Source organism: Ahaetulla prasina, chromosome 1 (genome assembly GCF_028640845.1).
Source record: "Ahaetulla prasina isolate Xishuangbanna chromosome 1, ASM2864084v1, whole genome shotgun sequence".
Classification (NCBI taxonomy): domain Eukaryota; kingdom Metazoa; phylum Chordata; class Lepidosauria; order Squamata; family Colubridae; genus Ahaetulla; species Ahaetulla prasina.
Window position 1 is genome coordinate 6,891,695 of NC_080539.1, and position 20,802 is coordinate 6,912,496.

Genomic DNA, 20,802 nt, shown 5'->3' on the forward strand with positions numbered 1-20,802 from the left:
TATAAATCACCATTACTGTGGAACCGGTGGTCGGTTAGAAAATTTTACTACTAACAGAGATACAAAAGTGGGCGGTAGGTATAAAAAGGTTGACTACCCCTGGACGAGATGATCTACAAGGTCCCTTCCAACTCTGTTAATTTGTTCTGCTCTGTTTTTTTATACAGGTGATCTATGGAGTTACGACTTCTACAGCGGGGAGTTCGTGGTTTCTCCAGAACCGGACACAAGTGTACACACACTAGATCCTCAGAAGCATAAATATATAATTTTGGGGAGTGATGGACTGTGGAACATGATCCCACCCCAGGAGGCTATATCCATGTGCCAGGACCACGAAGAGAAAAAGTATTTTATGGTGAGCTGTCAGGAGTACCGTTGTTGTTTTTTGCTTTCTTTGCTGATCCGCACGATTGAAACCTTAACTTTGCATGCATTTCACGTAAAAAGATGATGGGCTTTGATCAAGTAATCGTGGCCAGCAGCTTGATTGTTTTTGGTACTCCTGTTCACGTAATGTTCCCTATCATCACTTTGTTGTGCTTTGACAAACACAGTAAACCTTAGCAACTTTAGCAAGCCCGTTAATATGCTGGCTGGGGAATTCTGGGAGTGGAAGTCACCCCTCTTAAAGCAGGCTGGCTGGGGAATTCTGGGAGTGGAAGTCACCCCTCTTAAAGCACGCTGGCTGGGGGATTCTGGGAGTTGAAGTCCACATCTCTTAAAGCACGCTGGCTGGGGGATTCTGGGAGTTGAAGTCCACATCTCTTAAAGCACGCTGGCTGGGGGATTCTGGGAGTTGAAGTCCACATCTCTTACAGCATGCTGGATGGGGGATTCTGGGAGTTGAAGTCCACATCTCTTAAAGCACGCTGGCTGGGGGATTCTGGGAGTTGAAGTCCACATCTCTTAAAGCACGCTGGCTGGGGGATTCTGGGAGTTGAAGTCCACCCCTCTTAAAGGACGCTGGCTGGGGAATTCTGGGAGTGGAAGTCCACCTCTCTTAAAGCACGCTAGCTGGGGGATTCTGGGAGTGGAAGTCCACCCCTCTTAAAGCAGGCTGGCTGGGGGATTCTGGGAATGGAAGTCCACCCCTCTTAAAGCAGGCTGGCTGGGGAATTCTGGGAGTGGAAGTCCACCCCTCTTAAAGCAGGCTGGCTGGGGAATTCTGGGAGTGGAAGTCCACCCCTCTTAAAGCAGGCTGGCTGGGGAATTCTGGGAGTGGAAGTCTACCCCTCTTAAAGCATGCTGGCTGGGGGATTCTGGGAATGGAAGTCCACCCCTCTTAAAGCAGGCTGGCTGGGGAATTCTGGGAGTGGAAGTCCACCCCTCTTAAAGCAGGCTGGCTGGGGAATTCTGGGAATGGAAGTCTACCCCTCTTAAAGCAGGCTGGCTGGGGAATTCTGGGAGTGGAAGTCCACCCCTCTTAAAGCATGGTGGCTGGGGGATTCTGGGAGTGGAAGTCCACCCCTCTTAAAGGATGCTGGCTGGGGAATTCTGGGAATGGAAGTCTACCCCTCTTAAAGCAGGCTGGCTGGGGAATTCTGGGAATGGAAGTCTACCCCTCTTAAAGCAGGCTGGCTGGGGAATTCTGGGAATGGAAGTCCACCCCTCTTAAAGCAGGCTGGCTGGGGAATTCTGGGAGTGGAAGTCCACCCCTCTTAAAGGATGCTGGCTGGGGAATTCTGGGAATGGAAGTCTACCCCTCTTAAAGGATGCTGGCTGGGGAATTCTGGGAATGGAAGTCTACCCCTCTTAAAGCATGCTGGCTGGGGGATTCTGGGAGTGGAAGTCCACCCCTCTTAAAGCAGGCTGGCTGGGGAATTCTGGGAGTGGAAGTCCACCCCTCTTAAAGCAGGCTGGCTGGGGAATTCTGGGAGTGGAAGTCTACCCCTCTTAAAGCAGGCTGGCTGGGGAATTCTGGGAGTGGAAGCCCCCCCTCTTAAAGCATGCTGGCTGGGGAATTCTGGGAATCGAAGTCCACCCCTCTTAAAGCATGCTGGCTGGGGAATTCTGGGAATGGAAGTCTACCCCTCTTAAAGCATGCTGGCTGGGGAATTCTGGGAATGGAAGTCTACCCCTATTAAAGCAGGCTGGCTGGGGAATTCTGGGAATGGAAGTCCACCCCTCTTAAAGCAGGCTGGCTGGGGAATTCTGGGAGTGGAAGTCCACCCCTCTTAAAGGATGCTGGCTGGGGAATTCTGGGAATGGAAGTCTACCCCTCTTAAAGCAGGCTGGCTGGGGAATTCTGGGAGTGGAAGTCCACCCCTCTTAAAGGATGCTGGCTGGGGAATTCTGGGAATGGAAGTCTACCCCTCTTAAAGCAGGCTGGCTGGGGAATTCTGGGAGTGGAAGTCCACCCCTCTTAAAGGATGCTGGCTGGGGAATTCTGGGAATGGAAGTCCACCCCTCTTAAAGCAGGCTGGCTGGGGAATTCTGGGAGTGGAAGTCCACCCCTCTTAAAGGATGCTGGCTGGGGAATTCTGGGAATGGAAGTCTACCCCTCTTAAAGCAGGCTGGCTGGGGAATTCTGGGAGTGGAAGTCCACCCCTTTTAAAGCAGGCTGGCTGGGGAATTCTGGGAGTGGAAGTCCACCCCTCTTAAAGCAGGCTGGCTGGGGAATTCTGGGAGTTGAAGTCCACCCCACTTAAAGCATTGTCAAGATCTCAAATGGACAGCTAACATCAAAAACATCATTAAAAAAGGACAACAAAGAATGTTCTTTCTGCGCCAACTCAGTAAGCTCAAACTGCCCAAGGAGCTGCTGATCCAATTCTACAGAGGAATTATTGAGTCTGTCATTTGCACCTCTATAACTGTCTGGTTCGGTTCTGCAACCCAACAAGAAAAACACAGACTTCAGAGGATAATTAGAACTGCAGAAAAAATTATTGCTACCAACTTGCCTTCCATTGAGGACCTGTATACTGCACGAATCAAGAAGAGGGCCGTGAAAATATTTGCAGATCCCTCGCATCCTGGACATAAACTGTTTCAACTCCTACCCTCAAAACGACGCTATAGAGCACTGCACACCAGAACAACTAGACACAAGAACAGTTTTTCCCCGAAGGCCATCACTCTGCTAAACAAATAATTCCATCAACACTGTCAGACTATTTACTGAATCTGCACTACTATTAATCGTTTCATAGTTCCCATCACCAATCTCTTTCCATTTATGACTGTATGACTATAACTTGTTGCTGGCAATCCTTATGATTTATATTGATATATTGACCATCAATTGTGTTGTAAATGTTGTACCTTGATGAACGTATCTTTTCTTTTATGTACACTGAGAGCATCTGCACCAAGACAAATTCCTTGTGTGTCCAATCACACTTGGCCAATAAAAATTCTATTCTATTCTATTAATGTTGTAGCGTAGATCTTTTCCCGTTTTCAGTGGCAGCGCGGAGATTTTAAACAGACTGTGTGTACCTGCCATACCTATCGCAATAGCCTTTCGGAATAGTGATTTGCCTGTTTTCTCCTTCTCTTCCCCGTGTCTGACCTCAAAGGGAGAACATCAACAATCCTTGGCTAAAATGCTGGTTAACCGAGCGCTGGCCCGGTGGAGGCAGCGGATGCTTCGTGCCGATAACACCAGCGCCATCGTCATCAGTATATGTTCCGGCCGAAAATCTCGGAGCAGCTGTCTGCAAAGCGAGGAGGATCTGTGCTTCAACTTAGCCGAAGGACCTTCGTACAGCAGCCCCGAAACGTGGACGATCGCCCCTTCGCAGTGCTCAACTCCGTCATCCAAGGTAAAAACGTGATTTATTTTTTTTTAAAAGGCTCAAGGGCTGAGAGCTTTTAAGATGATGTTAAAAATGAGCATTTCCCCCACCCGCCCCCAGGTTTTATGGTTTTAAGTGCATTTTGAAAGGGAAAAACAACAACAACCCTCCAGGTCTATGTACCGCTATTCTTCTTCTTGTGCCATATCCATCATCGGACATTGGTGATGACGTTGGTGATCCTATTTTTATTCATAGCCGCAGGGAAAAGAGCTGCTGAGTTTTGTCCAAACCGGTTCCTTAGATTTTGAAGCCGTGATTCTTCTTCTTCTTCTGCCTGGACCTCGTTTGCCTTCAATCTTTTCCTGGAGGATTAAGTGAAATGCGCCGTACTTTTCCGGGTGTCGCATCACACGTCTGAAATATTCTAACTTTCGCTTTTTTGATGGTTTTGATGATTTCGCTTGGCTTTCCCAGGCGGCTTATCACCTCCTCATTTCTGAGTTTGTCAAACACAACTTAATACGTAACAGCCGCCTGTAAATTTCAAATGCTTCTAGTCTCTTCAAGTGGCCTTCTGTCGGAGACCATCTCTCTACTCCGGGGGGTGTTGTGTCAAACTCAAGGCCTGCGGGGTGCTGAAATTTTGGGGCTGACCTGGAAATATCAAAGCGCTGGCCCGCAGTGCCTCTGCCGGCCGAAATGGGCTGAGTGCGAGGGTCCCTGCACCGCGTTTTGGCTGGTAAAGTGGTGCAGGAGGCTGTTCGGGACGAAAACGGGGCAGAGGGGGCCGCACACAGCCCCACCCCCATGCCCCGTTTTGGCCAGCGGGCTGCTGGAGGAGGGATCTGTCCCGTGTCTCCCCCCCTGTTCTCCCCACCATTGCTGGCCTGCCGAGGAGAACTACAATGCCGATCCAGCCCACGAAGTAACCCAGTTTGTCACCTTTGCTCTTCTCCATAAAGCAAGATAGAAAAGGTGTAACATCTGCTTTTCAATCATACAGCTGTACTAAGAAGGATTACAGGCAGTTCTTGATGTGCAAGCCCAATTGGGACCCGAATTTCTGTTGCTAAGCGAGGCAGTTGTTAAAACGAGCGGCGCCCGATTTGGCGACCTTTTTTTTTTTTTTGGCCAAGGTCGTTTAGCGAAGCCTTTGCAGTTGTTAAGTGAATCGTTTGTGTGTGTGGGGGTGTGTGGGTTAAGCGAATCCCCATTGACTTTGCTTGTCAGAAGCCGGCTTGGGAAAGAGGCAGATGGGGATCACGTGACCCCGGGAAGCTGCAACCTTTATAAATACGTGCTGGTTGCCAAGTGTCTTAATTTTGATTGTGTGACCGTGGGGATGCTGCGGCGGTTACAAGTGTGAGGACGGGTTGTGCGTCACTTTTTTTAAAGCGCCGTCGTAAGTTTGAATGCTAAACGAATGGCTTAAGTGGAGAAATTGGGTATGTCTAGTTTAATGAAAAGAAGGACTAGGGGAGACATGATAGCAGTCTTCCAATATCTCAGGGGCTGCCCCAAAGAAGAGGGAGTCAAGCTATTCTCCAAAGCACCTGAAGGCAGGACAAGAAGCAATGGGTGGAAACCAATCAAGGAGAGAAGCAACCTAGAACTTATTTATTTATTTATTTATTTAATTTATTTATTTTGTCACAACTAAGGAGGACTAGACTAGACTAGACTAGACTAGAATAGAATAGAATAGAATAGAATAGAATAACAGAGTTGTAAGGGACCTTGGAGGTCCTCCAGTCCAACCCCCTGCTTAACAGCCTGGAGACAAAAACATATGAACGGTTGCAGGAACTCGGTATGTCTAGTTTAATGAAACGAAGGACCAGGGGAGACATGATAGCAGTCTTCCAGTATCTCAGGGGCTGCCACAAAGAAGAGGGAGTCAAGCTATTCTCCAAAGCACCTGAGGGTAGAACAAGAAACAATGGGTGGAAACTAATCAAGGAGAGAAGCAACCTAGAACTAATTTATTTATTTATTTTATTTATTTATTTTGTCACAACTAAGGAGGAATAGAATAGAATAGAATAGAATAGGTCTAGACTAGAATAGACTAGAATAGACTAGAATAGAATAACAGAGTTGTAAGGGACCTTGGAGGTCCTCCAGTCCAACCCCCTGCTTAACAGCCTGGAGACAAAAACATATGAACGGTTGCAGGAACTGGGTATGTCTAGTTTAATGAAAAGAAGGACCAGGGGAGACATGATAGCAGTCTTCCAGTATCTCAGGGGCTGCCACAAAGAAGAGGGAGTCAGGCTATCCTCCAAAGCACTTGAGGGTAGAACAAGAAGCAATGGGTGGAAACTGATCAAGGAGAAAAGCACTAAGAACTAAGGAGAAATTTCCTGACAGTTGGAACAATTAATCAGTGGAACAACTTGCCTGCAGAAGTTGTGGATGCTCCCACACTGGAAATTTTTAAGAAGAGATTAGGCAACCATTTCTTTAAAATGATATAGGACCGTGATGGCAAACCTACGACATGCGTGCCAGAGGTGGCATGCAGCGTTTTCTCTGATGGCACGTGAGCCATCGCCCCGGTTCGGCTCCGCTGCGCATGCATGCACACCTCCTGCCAGCCAGCTGGTCTTTGGGTCTCTGCTGTGCATGTGTGCCAGGAGGGTCTTCACACATGTGCAGGGGCAGGGCACATGAGGGGTGTGTGCATGCATATGTTGGGAAGGAGGCATGCGCGGGGCCCATGCGTGCATTGCATTTTGGGGGTTTGTGCACGTACGCCTGCATTCCGCTCACGCTTACGCGCTTTGGGCCCTCGGTCCGGAAAAAGTTAGCTATTACTGGTATAGGGTTTCCTGCCTAAGCAGGGGGTTGGACTAGAAGACCTCCAAGGTCCTTTCCGACTCTGTTATTCTATCTTTGCTGCTCAGGGGCCCAGCTGTGGGGGGGGGGAGAAGGGAACCGGGTCGTGTGAGTGGTGGGCCGTGCGCACAGCTTGGGTTGGCCCGAGGGTTGGCAGCCCCTGCTGTAAGGGGTTTTAAAGGTAAGAACCAGTACCTTGAATTGGGCATGGAAGCAGAATGCCAATCACTGCCGTTTGCATAACGGTGGTGTGCCATGGGCCTCCCTAGGGGACTCAAGGGCTGTCCCTGAGGCTGCATGCTGAGCCAGCTGTAATTTCCGAATACCCTTCAAGGGCAGCCCCACGTACTAAGTATGCTTGGTCCGCCAGTTGCGCCCCTTCCTTGCCTTATGCACGGTCACTCACGCTCGTCACTTCCCGGTTGGATTATTGCAATGCTCTCTACATGGGGCTGCCCTTGAAGTGCACCCGGAGGCTGCAGCTAGTCCAGAATGCAGCTGCGCGGGTAATAGTGGGAGCAACTCGTTGCTCCCATGTAACACCAATCCTGCGCGGCTTGCACTGGCTTCCTGTAGTCTTTCGGGTGCGCTTTAAGATCTTGGTCACCACCTTCAAAGCGCTCCATGGCTTAGGACCCGGGTACTTACGGGACCGCCTGCTGTTACCTTATGCCTCCCACCGACCTGTATGCTCACACAGAGAGGGTCTTCTCAGGGTGCCGTCCGCCAAACAATGTCGGCTGGCGGCCCCCAGGGGCAGGGCCTTCTCGGTGGGAGCTCCTACGCTCTGGAACGAACTTCCCCCTGGATTACGTCAAGTGCCTGATCTTCGGACCTTTCGCCGTGAGCTGAAAACACACCTATTTATTCAAGCGGGACTGGTCTAATATTTTTAAATTTTAACTGGGGTTTTATCATCATTTTAGGGTTTGGAATTTTAAATTTTAAATTTTTAATACTGGCCATTTTTTTTCTAATTTGCTCGGTTTTAAATTGTTGTTTTAATTGTATATTTTTTATATTTTTTATCCTTTGGCTGTGCACCGCCCTGAGTCCCTCGGGAGAAGGGCGGTATAAAAATTTAATAAAACTAAACTAAACTAAACTAAACGTACAGTGCATTGCAGTAGTCCAAGTGAGAGATGACCAGGGCTTGCCAAGTGCTGGTGTCGTGTCCCACTCCCCCTCCGACGACCGGGTCTAGGAAGTCCGTATCAAGCGTGGCCACGAAGCCTCTGCAGCTTTGCCAAATTTCTTCCAGGTTTCTCAGGGCAGGCAGGAGTCCAAGTTGTGACTTCAGCAAACTAGATGAGACTTTGCTTGACTCAAGGAATGTCAAAAGCAGGTCCTTTATATAGGCTGTGGGGTGTGGCTCCATGACTCAGCATTTATCCAGGCCTGCCCCTCCCTTCCTTCTGCTGGCGTCGCCTCTCAGATCTCCGGAAGCAAGGATCCTCCCACTTTGAATTGTTTTCTGCTGTTTGAGAAAGGGAGGGGTCAGAAGGAGTAGGCCCGAGTAATTCCAATCTGTGGCTGACTTCCTCTGATGGCTGAGGCAAAGCCGTATGAGTGAGGTTTGTTTGTTCATTCCTGACATCCTGTTCGGGCATGGGGCCAGGGCCGGGGGCTGGAGACATGACAGGCCCTTCATCTTCATTATCAGACTCAGAGTCTGATAGCAGACCCGGGACGGGAGGGGCCCGGCTGAGGAGAGGAGGGAGGACGAGGCACAACAGCTGGAATGTTGATCAAGGGGCTGTGTAAATGCTGCAAATGTTGTAACTGCGATGACTGTTTGTCGGTCCCTGTATTCGGTGCTGCTGTAGCTTTCGACGGTCCCTAAACGAATTGTTGTAGGTTTGAGGACTGTTTGTAGAGCAGAGGTCTCCAACCTTTTAGACCTCAGGGACCACTAAATTCATAATATTAAATCCCAAGGACCACTAATATGAATTTTTTAAAAAGATAAATAGTATTTAGTGCAATATAAAAAATGCAAATAATTTTTCTGCGGACCACTAAAATTTTCTCGCGGACCACCAGTGGTCCATGGACCGCTGGTTGGTGACCACTGTTGTAGAGGGAGTGCTAACTTGTGCCAGATGGGTCCCAATGCAAGGGCAAACATCAGTTGTGTAGTGCCTCGTAGTGGTGAGAAACGAATACAACAACTTACAATGTTTTTTTTTTTTATCTTGTGTAAGATTAGCATCCAGTTTAATTACATGAGTTTACCTTCAAGGGAAATTACTACCAGGCTTGCAAAGGGGCTGAGGCAGTGGCCCCCAAACTTTGGGGCACCAGGAATTGGTTTCATGGAGAGAGGTTTTTCCTGGGTGTTGTGGACCCCTGGGCTAAGGGGTATATATATATATACTGTGTTTCCCCGAAAATATGACTGGTTCTTATATTAATTTTTGCTCCAAAAGTCTCATTAGGGTTTATTTTCCGGTGGGGTCTTATTTTCGGGGAAACACGGTAGGTAGTCCTTGACTTACAACTGGTCACTGATCTAAGTTACAACAAATCTCTCCAGAATTACAGGTAGTCCTCGAGTTAATGACCACAATAGAGCCTGAAATTTATGTTGTGTGTTGTTTCCCACTTATGACCATTGCAGCCTCCCCTTGGTCACATGTTCAAAATTCAAGACGGTTGGCAATTGACTCATATTTATGACGGTTGCAAGTGTCCCAGGGTCATGTGATCACCTTTTCTGACTGTCTGACAAGCAAAATCAATGGACAAGCCAGATTTCACTTTACCAACCTCGTTACTAACGTAATAACTGCAGCGATTCACTTAACAGCTATGGCAAGAAAGGTCATAAGATGAGGCAAAACTCGCCCAACCAATGTCTCACTTAACAACAGGAATTTTGGGCTCAGTTATTGACATCCAGTCGAGGACCACCTGTATAAAATGAGGCAAAACCCACTTAAGAACTGCCTCGCTTCTCAACGGGAACTTGGTGCTCGTAAGTCGAGGACTGCCCGTAAAGGGACTTTTTGAGCTCTTGCATTGCCATGCGGTAGGTATCCTCTGAGTAACTCGGTGCCCTCTGTCTTGCAGAAAACCTGTCTGGGTAGACGGAGAGGCAAAGGGGTGCCAAGCCGGGGCAGCAGGAGGAGGTGGGCACTCGGATCAGTCAGAGTAATGAGCCGGGGGCAAAAGAGACGATTTTGACAAAAGCAAGAGGCAAATAAATGGAATAGATCCTCAGTTGGAGTCCCGTTCTGTGAGTTTCTTTTGGTGTTTGGATTTCTCAAGTCATCCAGGTCAGGGGTCTCCAACCTTGGTCCCTTTAAGACTTGTGGACTTCAACTCCCAGAGTTCCTCAGCCAGCTTTGCTGGCTGAGGGACTCTGGGAGTTGAAGTCCACAAGTCTTAAAGGGACCAAGATTGGAGACCCCTGATCCAGGTCACAGCTGCTTTTTTCAAAAAGTAACTGGACTTAGTTTTTGCTTGAAGGTGTTTCGCTTCTCATCCAAGTGCTGTGGCCTGTCAGCCGCTGCCCCCCTCTCCCCAGCAGCCGAATCGGAGGAGGAGGAGGAGGCGTCGGAGTCAGGTTCAGCATCAAGACAACCTGAGAGCTCCGGGGGGTGGGGTGGGGGAGAGGGAATGGAGCTGACAGAGAGAGAGAGAGAAAGAGACAGAGGCTGGGCTGTCTGTCAGCCCTCAGATGGAGAGTCAACAGCCTCCCAGTCTGGAGGTGGCTGATGAGAAAGAGGAGAAACAGCTGGGTCCAGTGCCTGACGCGCGGATGCGCAGAAGGCAGTGGAGAGGAGAGCAGCGGAAATCTATGGGCCGGTTCTTGGGATGGAAGAGCCACTGCAACTAGCAAAGCCTCACCTTAGCTCTGGGGATAAAAGGCAGGGGGCGGAGATGAATAGGTGTGGCAGACAACTATTCATCTCCTGGCCGGAGGGACTTATTAGCCTGCGGTGAGAGAGAAAATTTTTGCCGGGGTGTTGTGTCCCACTCCTCCGCTGACGGCCGGGTCAGGGAAATCCGAATCAGGCGTGCCTCTGCAGCTCTGCCAAAGTCCTAACAAAGTCCTCAGGGCAGGCAGGAGACCAGAAAGTGACTTCAGCAAGATATGTTTAGACTTTGCCTGACTCAGAGAATGCCAGAAAGCAGATCCTTTATATAGGCCATGGGGTGTGGCTCCATGACTCAGCACTTATCCAGGCCTGCCCCTCCCTTCCTTCTGTTGCCTCCGCCTATCAAGTCTTCTGAAGTGAGGGTCACTCCAGTCTGCAGCTGTTGGTAATTGACCTCCCTCAGGCTCACATGCTGTGGAGGAGGGGGAGGGGTCTAGTTGCTCCGTTTGCCTGGGCATGGAGCCAGAGCTGGGGGCTGGAGGTATTTCTTCCTCTTCAGCCTGTCTGGGCATGGAGCCAGGGCTGGGGCCGGGAGGCATACTAGAACATTCCTCCGTGTTCGGAAGCAGATAAGAAGACCCCGGCTGAGGTGAGATTGGACGAGACACAACACGGGGCTGCCGGCGCTCCTAATAAAGGAATCTTTTGAGTTCACTTCAGAGGGTTTGTCGTGTTTTGGGAGCCGGCTCAGAACACCAAGAAGCTTCATCGGTTGTGATGGTGGGGGGGCGGGGGGAGTATGGAAGGATAGATACGGTACTGATATGTGCAACACACCATACATACAGGTAGTCCTTGACTTACAACAGTTCATTTAGTGACCGCTCAAAATTACAGTAGCACTGAAAACAGTGACTTACTACCGTAAGTCCGTTTTTCACACTTACGACCGTCGCAGCATCCCCATGGTCACGGGATCAAAATTTGGACCCTTGGCAACCAACGTATCTTTATGACAGTTGCAGCGTTCCCAAGTTACGTGATCCCCTTTTACAACCTTCTGACAAGCAAAGGGGGGAAGGCAGATTCGGTTAACAGCCATGCTGCTAATGTAACAACCGCAGTGATTCGCTTAACAACCATAGCGAGAAGGGTGATAAAAATGGAGCAAAACTCACTTAACAAATATCTCGCGTAACAACATAAATTTTGGACTCCGTTGTGGTCATAAGTCAAGGACTGCCTGTACACACTTTAAACCCAAAAATACACTGAAGCAGAAGCTTGTCCGCCCCAAGGATAAAATGCCCAGACACAAACTGAGCAATGTGCTAGATGCAGTATTGTTAAGTGAGACGTGTACAGAGCTTGTACATTGGAGAAACAAAACAACCACTTCACAAACACATGGCACGACATAGGAGAACAAACCCCTCAGGACAAGATTCAGCAGTCCATCTGCATTTTTTTTTTTTTAATTTGCATTTATATCCCGCCCTTCTCTGAAGACTCAGGGCGGCTTACACTATGTTAGCAATAGTCTTCATCCTATTTGTATATTTATATACAAAGTCAACTTTTATTGCCCCCCAACAATCTGGGTCCTCATTTTACCTACCTTATAAAGGATGGAAGGCTGAGTCGACCTTGGGCCTGGTGGGACTAGAACCTGCAGTAATTGCAGGCAGCTGCTGTTAATAACAGACTGCATTAGCAGCCTGAGCCACAGAGGCATTTGAAATAGAAAGCCCATTCTTTTGAAGAAAGCAAAGTCCATGTTTTCCACAGAGGGGACCGCTGGTTTGGAAGAGGGGGTCAAAGAGGGCCATCTACCTTAAAATTGAGCATCCCACCTTCAACACGGGGAGGGAGGTATGATGCCACCTGTGTCTTGTTTACAATACAGCCCTTTCAGCAAGGCTCCACACCTATTTGCACTATTTAGGTGACCCTGAGGGCCAGTGGTGAAATGTAAAATTTGTTACTACCGGTTCTGTGGGCGTGGCTTGGTGTGTGTGGGGGGTAATGTGACTGGGTGGGCATGGCCAACTTTTTATTTTTTTATTTTTAAGAGCATTTTTTCTACAACCTCTTTAGCTGAAGAGGTTGTAAAAAAAATGCTTTTAAAAGCCTCTGACTGACGATCAGGCAACTCAGCTGGGATTGGCAGAGCCTTTTAAAAGCATTTTTTTTACAACTTCTTCAGCTGAAGAGGTTGTAGAAAAAATGCTTTTAAAAGGCTCTGATGATCCCAGCTGAGCCACGAGATCATCAGAGGCTTTTTGTTTTAACTTTTAAAACCATTTTAAAACCAGCCGAAGAAAAAATGCTTTTAAAAGTATAAAAAAAAACCCTCTGATGATCGCGCAGCTCAGCTGGGCATGAGGGGGGGAGCAGGGATTTTTGCTACCAGTTCTCCGAACCACCTGCTGCCATCGCTACCTGATTGAGTGGTCCAGTCCGAACCGGGAGCATTTCACCCCTGCTGACGGCACAGATGAACCCCCAAGTGGCCTCAACGATTCCCAGACAGAGCGCGAATGACCAGATGACTGCAAGGAATATCCTCCACCGTTCAGTCAGAACTGAAGAAGCTTCTTGGATGAGAAGCGAAATGTCTTCAAGAAAGCCCAGTTGCCTTTTGAAAAAACAAAAAAACAAAACATCTTTGGTATAAGTACTGAGAGTTGAGACTAGATGGTGGAAGGATAGGTCCTGACTGGGTGAGGTTGATGAAGGGATGAAGGGACTGTATTTCTTTGCAGTCCTCTGGTCGTTAGTACTCTCTCTGGGAGCTCTTGAGGCCACCTGGTGGTTTATCTTTGGCTGGGTGGCAGAGAAGGGGTTCATCTTTGGATGAGTAGGGTCAAATTGGGCCCCTCCACCCAGCCAGTGTCCACAAGGATCCCATTCCTGGCATGGAGGAGGTTGGCATTGAAGACGGCAACAGAACCTACAGGGCAGGGGTGAAATCTAAAAATTTTCCCTACCGGTTCTGAGGGCGTGGCTTAATTGGTGGGTGTGGCTTGGTGGTCAGGTGACTGAATGGGCATGGTCAAAAATAATAAATAATAATAAAGTATACAAAACTTGGGAGCGGACCGGTCTACCTTCTTTAAAAATAGAGGCACCGGTCTACTAATTGCTGTTTTTTTGGGAGCGCAACGGTCTACCTTCTTTAAAAATAGAGGCACCGGTCTACTAATTGCCGTTTTTTTGGAGCGCATCGGTCTACCTTCTTTAAAAATAGAGGCACCGGTCTACTAATTGCTGTTTTTTTGGGAGTCTACCTTCTTTAAAAATAGAGGCACCGGTCTACTAGCCGTCTGCCATGCTGATCAGCTGTACTGCGGCCCTTTGAAGCACCACAGCAGTCATTTAAGGCCATTTGCAGCTGTATCACCATTGAGAGCTTCAGGGACAGAGAAGAGGAACAGCGAGGCATGGGCGGGGCGGGGGGCAAGGATTTTTGCTATCGGTTCTCCGAACTACCCACCTCCATCGCTACCGGATCACACGATCCGGTCTGAACCGGGAGCATTTCACCCCTGCTACAGGGGTACATGGAATTTGTCATGTGATCAAAATTTGGGTGCTTGGCAACCCAAATTTACGACGGTTGCAGCATCCCAAAGTCATGTGATCACCGTTCGGGATTTTCCCAGCTGCCATTCTGACAAGGAAACTCAGTGAGGGAAACTGGATTTACAATACAAAGAACCCGATGGTTCCTCTAAGTACCGTATTTTTTGGACTATAAGGCGCACTTTTTTGTCTTTCAAAAGGAGATGAGAATGTCTTATTCGTTTTATAGACCGAATATTGCTGAAGCCCCCCTGCCAGCCGTTTTGGGGCCTTTTTTCGGCTGGTTTTTGAGGCATTTTTGGGCCCAATTTTGAGGCTTTTTGGGGCCTGGTTTTGTTTTGTTTTAAATGCCTATTTGCAGGTAGTCCTGGACTTACAACAGTTTGTTTAGTGACTGAAGTTACAACAGCACTGAAAAAAGTGACTTAAGACCGTTTTTCACATCATTTTTACGATTGTTGCAGTATCCCCGTGGTCACGTGATCAAAATTCAGATGCTTGGCAACTGGATCCTATTTATGACGGTTTCAGGGTCCCAAGGTCACGTGATCCCCTTGTGCGAACCTTCTGACGAGCAAAGTCAATGGGGAAGCCAGATTCACTTAACAATCGTGTGACTAACTTAACAAGTAAACTATCTCAAGTGAGGCAAAATTCACTTAACAAGGATCTGTCTCACTTAGAAGCAGAAATGTTGGGCTCAGTTGTGGTTGTAAGTCGAGGACTACCTGCATAATACAGGTGGTCCTTGACCAACGAGGTCACTTAGCGAAAAAGAAAAGGGATTTATGACTTCCAAATATTTGGAGATTGGGACACTCAAAATTCCCCAGCGAGACTGGCTCTAGGAATTTGGGGAATTTATACAGGTAGTCCTCGTCTTATGTCCACAACTAAGCCCAAAATTTATGTTGCGAAGTGAGAAATTTGTTAAGTGAATTTTGCCCCGTTTTATGACCTTTCTTGCCACAGTTGTTAAGTGAATCACTGCAGCTGTTAAATTAGTCACACGGTTGTTAAGTGAACCTGGCTTCCCCATTGACTTCGCCTGTCAGAAGGTCGCCAAAGTGGATCACACGACCTTGGGACACTGCAACTGTCATAAATATGAACCAGCTGTCAAGCATCCGAATGACTCACAACTGTGATTAGCGTTGTTTCTTAGGGAGAAAATAAAGAATTATTACACAACAGAATAACAGAGTTGGAAACGACCTTGCAGGTCTTCTAGTCCAAACCTCTGCTTAGGCAGGAAACCCTATAACATTGCAGACAAATTGTTGTCCAATCTCTTCTTAAAAAATTTCCAGTGTTGGAGCACCCAAAACTTCTGGAGGTAAGCCTCTTCCACTGATTAATTGTTCCCATTGTCAAGAAATTCCTCCTAGTTGATTAATTTCTATCCGTTGCTTCTTGTTCTGCCTTCAGGTTCTTGGAGAATAGCTTGACTCCCTCTTCTTTGGGGCAGCCCCTCAAATATGGGAAGACTGCTGTCATGCCACTCCTAATCTTTCTTTTCATTAAACTAAACATACCCAATTCTTGCAACCATTTGTTCATGTATTTTAGCCTCCAGCCTCCTAATCATGTTTTTTTTATTATTATTATTTACATTTATATCCCGCCCTTCTCCAAAGATTCAGGTCGGCTTACAGTGTGGAAGGCAGTGTGTTTGTTTAGGATTCTTGGTGGTTTTGTCACAGACATTTCATAACCCGACTAGGTAACATTATCAGTTCCAGGATGGACGGAGCCACAGTCTGAGCAAGGTATTTTGACATGGGTTGGCATCTTGCCCCAGAATTTATGCCATCTGCCCACAGCTCCTCAGACAGTTGTATTTAGGGCTGATAAAGGGCTGGGATTCTGCTGGTTCGGACCAGTTTGGGTGTTCCGGTAGCTCCGACGATCAGCTGAGAGCGAACCAGTTTGCTCCGTCGATCAGCTGGACCCGCCCACCCGCCCCTGCGCTATACCTGCCTTTATTTCCTTTGTTTGAAGTCCAGCGCAGCTTGCCGTGCCTCAGCTGTTTTATGCACTGGAGCTGCAGTAGAAGGTGCTGTTTTCAAATGTACTGCGCACACGCGGCTCACCCGTTTGGCGCATAGTACGAGCGAAGCGAACCGGTTGTTACACTCGTTGAAGCCCACCACTGCCAGGATACATACCTGCCTTCAGGTGCTTTGGAGAACAGGCTGACACCCCCCCCAAAATCTTTTTTGAGGCTGCCCCTTAGATATTGGAACACTGCTATCATGTCAATCCCCTGGTCCTTTTTTTTTTTTCTTCATGAAACTGAAAGGAATCTTCGAAATTAAAAGTTGTGTTTTTCATTTTCATTTTTACTATTTTTTTAAATCCCATCAGGTCGTAGAAGATGACTTGTGGCCCCGGCTGAGTTCCTCGGAAGGCCTCCCTTTATTCTCCTGCAGCAGCGCCGCTGTGTCGGGCAGGCTTCCCGAGCAAGCCGGCGAGCTGACGAAGGACAACGATGGTTTAGGAGCAGCTTGCTCAAGAGAGGCGGTGCCGCCGGACGAGAAGGGCGGCAAAGCGCTCGGCTTGCGGGCACACGACTCGTTCGGTCGAAACCCACCTGGGACTCTGTCTCCCTCCAATGCCAGGAACATGGGCCCGGACCTCAAACCCTTCAAGGTCCCCCCGAGTGATGCATCCAAAGTACAGGAAGCGGAGAGGACTCCATCAGTGGCCAGCTTCAAAAGGACATTGGAAGAATCCAACTCGGGCCCTGTGGTGAAGAAACCGAGACGCGGCCTGACCCAAAACGTTGGCGGGCAGCCCGAAAGCCTCTCTGCTGCCTCCCAGCATAAAATCACCAACCGGCTGGCCATGCGCCGAAGCGTACGAGGACAGAAAAAGTTAGCGAGCCCCTTATTCCACCAGACTAGGAAAGCTCTGTGTGTTTGCTGAATCTTTTCCCGTCTCATCCAGAATTCCAACCGAATCTGGAGAATTTGCAGAGAATTTGAAGCTGCCCTTCTATTCTCTGCTCCCTTTTATTAAGGGGGGGAAAAAAGAAATCATTATTATTTTTTAATGTAGAAGAAAGAAGGGTGACTTCAGACAGCTTTTATCCCAGCCTTCTACCCCCTTGTAATATAACTGTGAATTTTGTAGGCGTCCTTAGGGAAGATGAAGAAGTTGGTGTAAAAAGAAATATATATGCGTAAATTTATATTCCTTCAGACAACTTGTAGTCTTTTTTTTCCCCCCTGAGTTACTTGCATTTATTGTTACAGCAAAGGTAAAAAAATAATAATAACAAAACAAATATAAAACGTGCGTTGGGATGCTGTTTAATTTTTTATTTTTTAAATATGGTCGGGGTGGGTGTGGGTTAATTTAGTACAAAGTAACCAATTTGTATAACCTTCCTGCGGCGACCTCACAACTTTTTAACAAAAAGTAAAATTATTTAAAAGCAGAACGGAAGATAACGTATTTTCGTAGTACTTAATACGTTTTGCCTAGAATGCGCTCTGTTAGAGAATATAATAGTAGGTCTATATTTTTCTTCCTTTTGTTAACTTTTAGTTTTCTCTCTTCGGAATGAAATGTATGCTGAAAAAGATGTTGAGCCTTTACAACAGCTGTACGCTGGGTTCTTGTGTTTTAATTAAATTAATTAAACTACTATGCAGTCCTCTAGGTCTGGCTGTATTTTGTATTTGGGTTTTGATTGTTTGTTTGTTTCTTTAAGACGAAGGGCCAGTATTTTAGCTAAACAAGAAGTTTTTCTCCATCAGTTCTTGGACTCCCAATTCCTGGGGGCTGTTTTTTGAAGTTCTCTTGGTGATATACTTGGAATTATGATAATACATTCCTTTATGGACGCGTGAGATATTTTGCTATTCCAACCATCGATGGCGCACATAAGAGTGACCACCAGAGGTTTTTAAGTTATTGGGTTAGTTCTTTTTAGTTTTTCTTTGCATATGTTGTCGTTGTATACCTACAAATAAAATAAAATTGCTAAAAACCTGTCCGGTGCTTTCTGGTTCTTAAAAACTAATTTTAAACATACAGTTGCTGCAGCTCAGGTTTCCCGTAACTTGTTTTTGAAAGAAATTATTTGTGTAATATACAGAAAAAGGAAAACCCTTCAACACAACAATAAAGTAGAAATATCTCTCTTTCTCCCTCCCTCCCTCCCTCCCTCTCTGTCTCCTTCTCTCTCTCTTCCTCTCCTCTCTCCCCTTCTTCCTTTCCATCTCCTCTCCCTCTCTCTCTCCCTCTTCTCTCTCTCTCCCTCTCCTCTCTCTTTCTTCCCCTCCCTCTCCTTTTCCCTTTCCATCTCATCTCTCTCCTTCTCTCTCTCTTTCTTCCCCTCTCCCTCTCCCTTTCCCCCTCCTCCTTTCTCTCTCTCTCTCCTTCTTCTCTCTCTCTCATCTCTCTTCCCATCCATCATTGATCCATTTATATCTGTCTGTCTCCATGTCTGTTATCTGCTACTCTGTCTCCATCTCTCTTATCTATATATCCATTCATCCATCCATCTCTCTCTCTCTCTCTTTCTCTCTCCATGTTTTTTACTCGCTCTCTTGATACTTGTTGCGTCATGACAAAAAAATGTTGGATTAGGAGTGGAACCTGGCTTCAGATTCTCCCTTAGTCAGAGATGAAAAAAGAAAGAACATGGATAGTTCACACCAATCCGTTCACCCCAATTTACCCTTCCTTCTTTGCTTCTGCTGTATCCATCCATTGCTTCATACAATGCCTTCGTATGAGCCATTCTAACCAGGAAGTGGTTAGAATGCAGTATGGCAGGCTAACTCTGCTCACTGCTAGGAGTTCGATCCTCATCGGCTCAGCCTTCCGAGGTCGTTAAAATGAGGAACCCAGATTGTTGGGGGCAAAATGCTGACTTTGTAAACCGCTTAGAGCAGGGGTCTCCAACCTTGGTCCCTTTAAGACTTGTGGACTTCAATTCCCAGAGTTCCTCAGCAAACAAAGGTGGCTGAGGAACTCTGGGAGTTGAAGTCCACAAGTCTTAAAGGGACCAAGGTTGGAGACCCCTGGCTTAGAGAGGGCTGTAAAGCACTGTGAAGCGGTATATAAGTCTAAGTGCTATGGCTATTGCTTACACAAAATACCCATGAAGAACCATCCTCCTTCATCCTCTGTGATCAAACCTACCTGAAAGGATTTCTCTTGTACTGATTGACAAAATTTGAATTCAGTCCACCATCATTCATGGATTGCTGTTTGTTGGCCATCTTGTTTTATCCCCATCCATCCTTCTAAAACTCATTTCCACTGCAGGTTGTCCTCAACTTAATGACCACAATTTCCACCCAAATTTCCGTTTTTAAGCCAGGTGAATGTTAAGGGAGCTGCACCCGATTTTATGAGCTTTTTTTTTTTCCTGCCACGGTTGCTAAGCGAATCACTGCAGTTGTTTAAATGAGTCATGAAGCCATTAAGCAAATTCATCTTTTTCCCCCCCATTGACTGCTTGTCAGAAGCTGGCTGGAAAAGTCACCAAAGGAGGCCACATGACTTGGGAGGTTGCAACTGTGGTAATTGCCATATCTTTCGGAGTATAAGACGCACCTACCTTTTTTGGGGGGAGGAAAACAAGAAAAAAAAAGGATTCTGCCTCTGCCTACCAGCATCCATCGGTATTCATCTGGCTACCGTCCTTGCAGCAAACAGCCTGGTCAGCACATTATCGCAGCCTGATTTAGCATGCAACAGCTGATTGGCGGTTGGATCGGCCTCCTGGAATACCGCCAATCAGCTGTTCCAGGCTGCAGGGATCGCCAGAGCCCATCGCCACCTCCGCGTGTCGTGTTTTTGGCCTCCACACTCCGTTTTAGACCCTTTCCAGACTGCCAGGATCACCAGAGCACATCGCTGCCGATTGCCGCCTCAGGATGTCTCATTTTTGGCCCCACACATCGCGTTTTCGGCCTCCGCACGCCCTGTTTATGGCCTCCATGTGTCACATTTTTTTTAATTGAAAAAGTTTTTACAAAAAAAGCTTTCCTCCCCCCCCTTTCCCCCTCCCCTCTACTCCCCTCCCCCTAGAAACCCATCCCCCCCCTCCGACTTCCCGGAACAAACACAAGGTATAGTTAAAAATAAAACAAGCATATGCTAAAAAGTTTCCCTCCTAACTCAGTTAACTCCTGCAATTCTCATCAGATCCTAACCTCCTCCATATCTCTTAATCTGGTATCTATTTTGGATATAGTCAATCCATTTTTTCCATTCATTTAAGTATCTTTCTTGCGTATTGTCTTTCAAAAAGACTGAGATTTTTGCCATCTCAGCCAAATTAGCAACTTTCAATATCCATTCTTCTATTGTAGGTAGTTCTTTTTTCTTCCAATACTGTCATGTCTCACATTTTTGACCAGTTCCAGGCAGTGGGGATCGCCGCTAAGTGAAAAAAATTGTTAGGTGAGTTTTTCCCCATGTAACGACCTTTCTTGCATCAGTTGTTAAGTGAATCACTGCAGTTGTTCAGTTAGTAACGAGGTTGTTAAGTGAATCTGGCTTCCCCATTGAACTTTGCTTGTCAAAATGTCACAAAAGATGATCACATGACCCCGGGACAGTGGAAGCGTCATAAATGTGAGTCAATTGTCAAGCCTCCGAACGTAAATCACATGACCACAAGAATGCTGCAATGGTCATAAGTGTGAAAAAACGGTCATAAGTCACTTGTTTCAGTGACGTTGTAACTCTGAACTGTCACTAAATAAACTGCTGTAAATCGAGGACTACCAGCCTGTGTATACTAGCCCAGGGGTCTGCAAACTTGGCTCTTTTGAGACTTGTGG

The 20,802-nt window shown here is 47.2% G+C and overlaps 1 protein-coding gene across 1 annotated transcript in view; it reads left to right on the plus strand.

Moving 5' to 3' along the window:
* PPM1D (protein phosphatase, Mg2+/Mn2+ dependent 1D) overlaps nt 1-17,995 on the plus strand; it is a 36,025-nt gene extending 18,030 nt beyond the window's left edge. Inside the window, exons 4-6 of the mRNA XM_058164104.1 lie at nt 168-358; nt 3,525-3,770; nt 16,361-17,995. Of these exons, the coding sequence (XP_058020087.1) occupies nt 168-358; nt 3,525-3,770; nt 16,361-16,921 (998 nt within the window). The 3' untranslated portion in view covers nt 16,922-17,995. The remainder of the gene's footprint in view (nt 1-167; nt 359-3,524; nt 3,771-16,360) is intronic.
* The last annotated feature ends 2,807 nt before the right edge of the window (nt 17,996-20,802 follow it).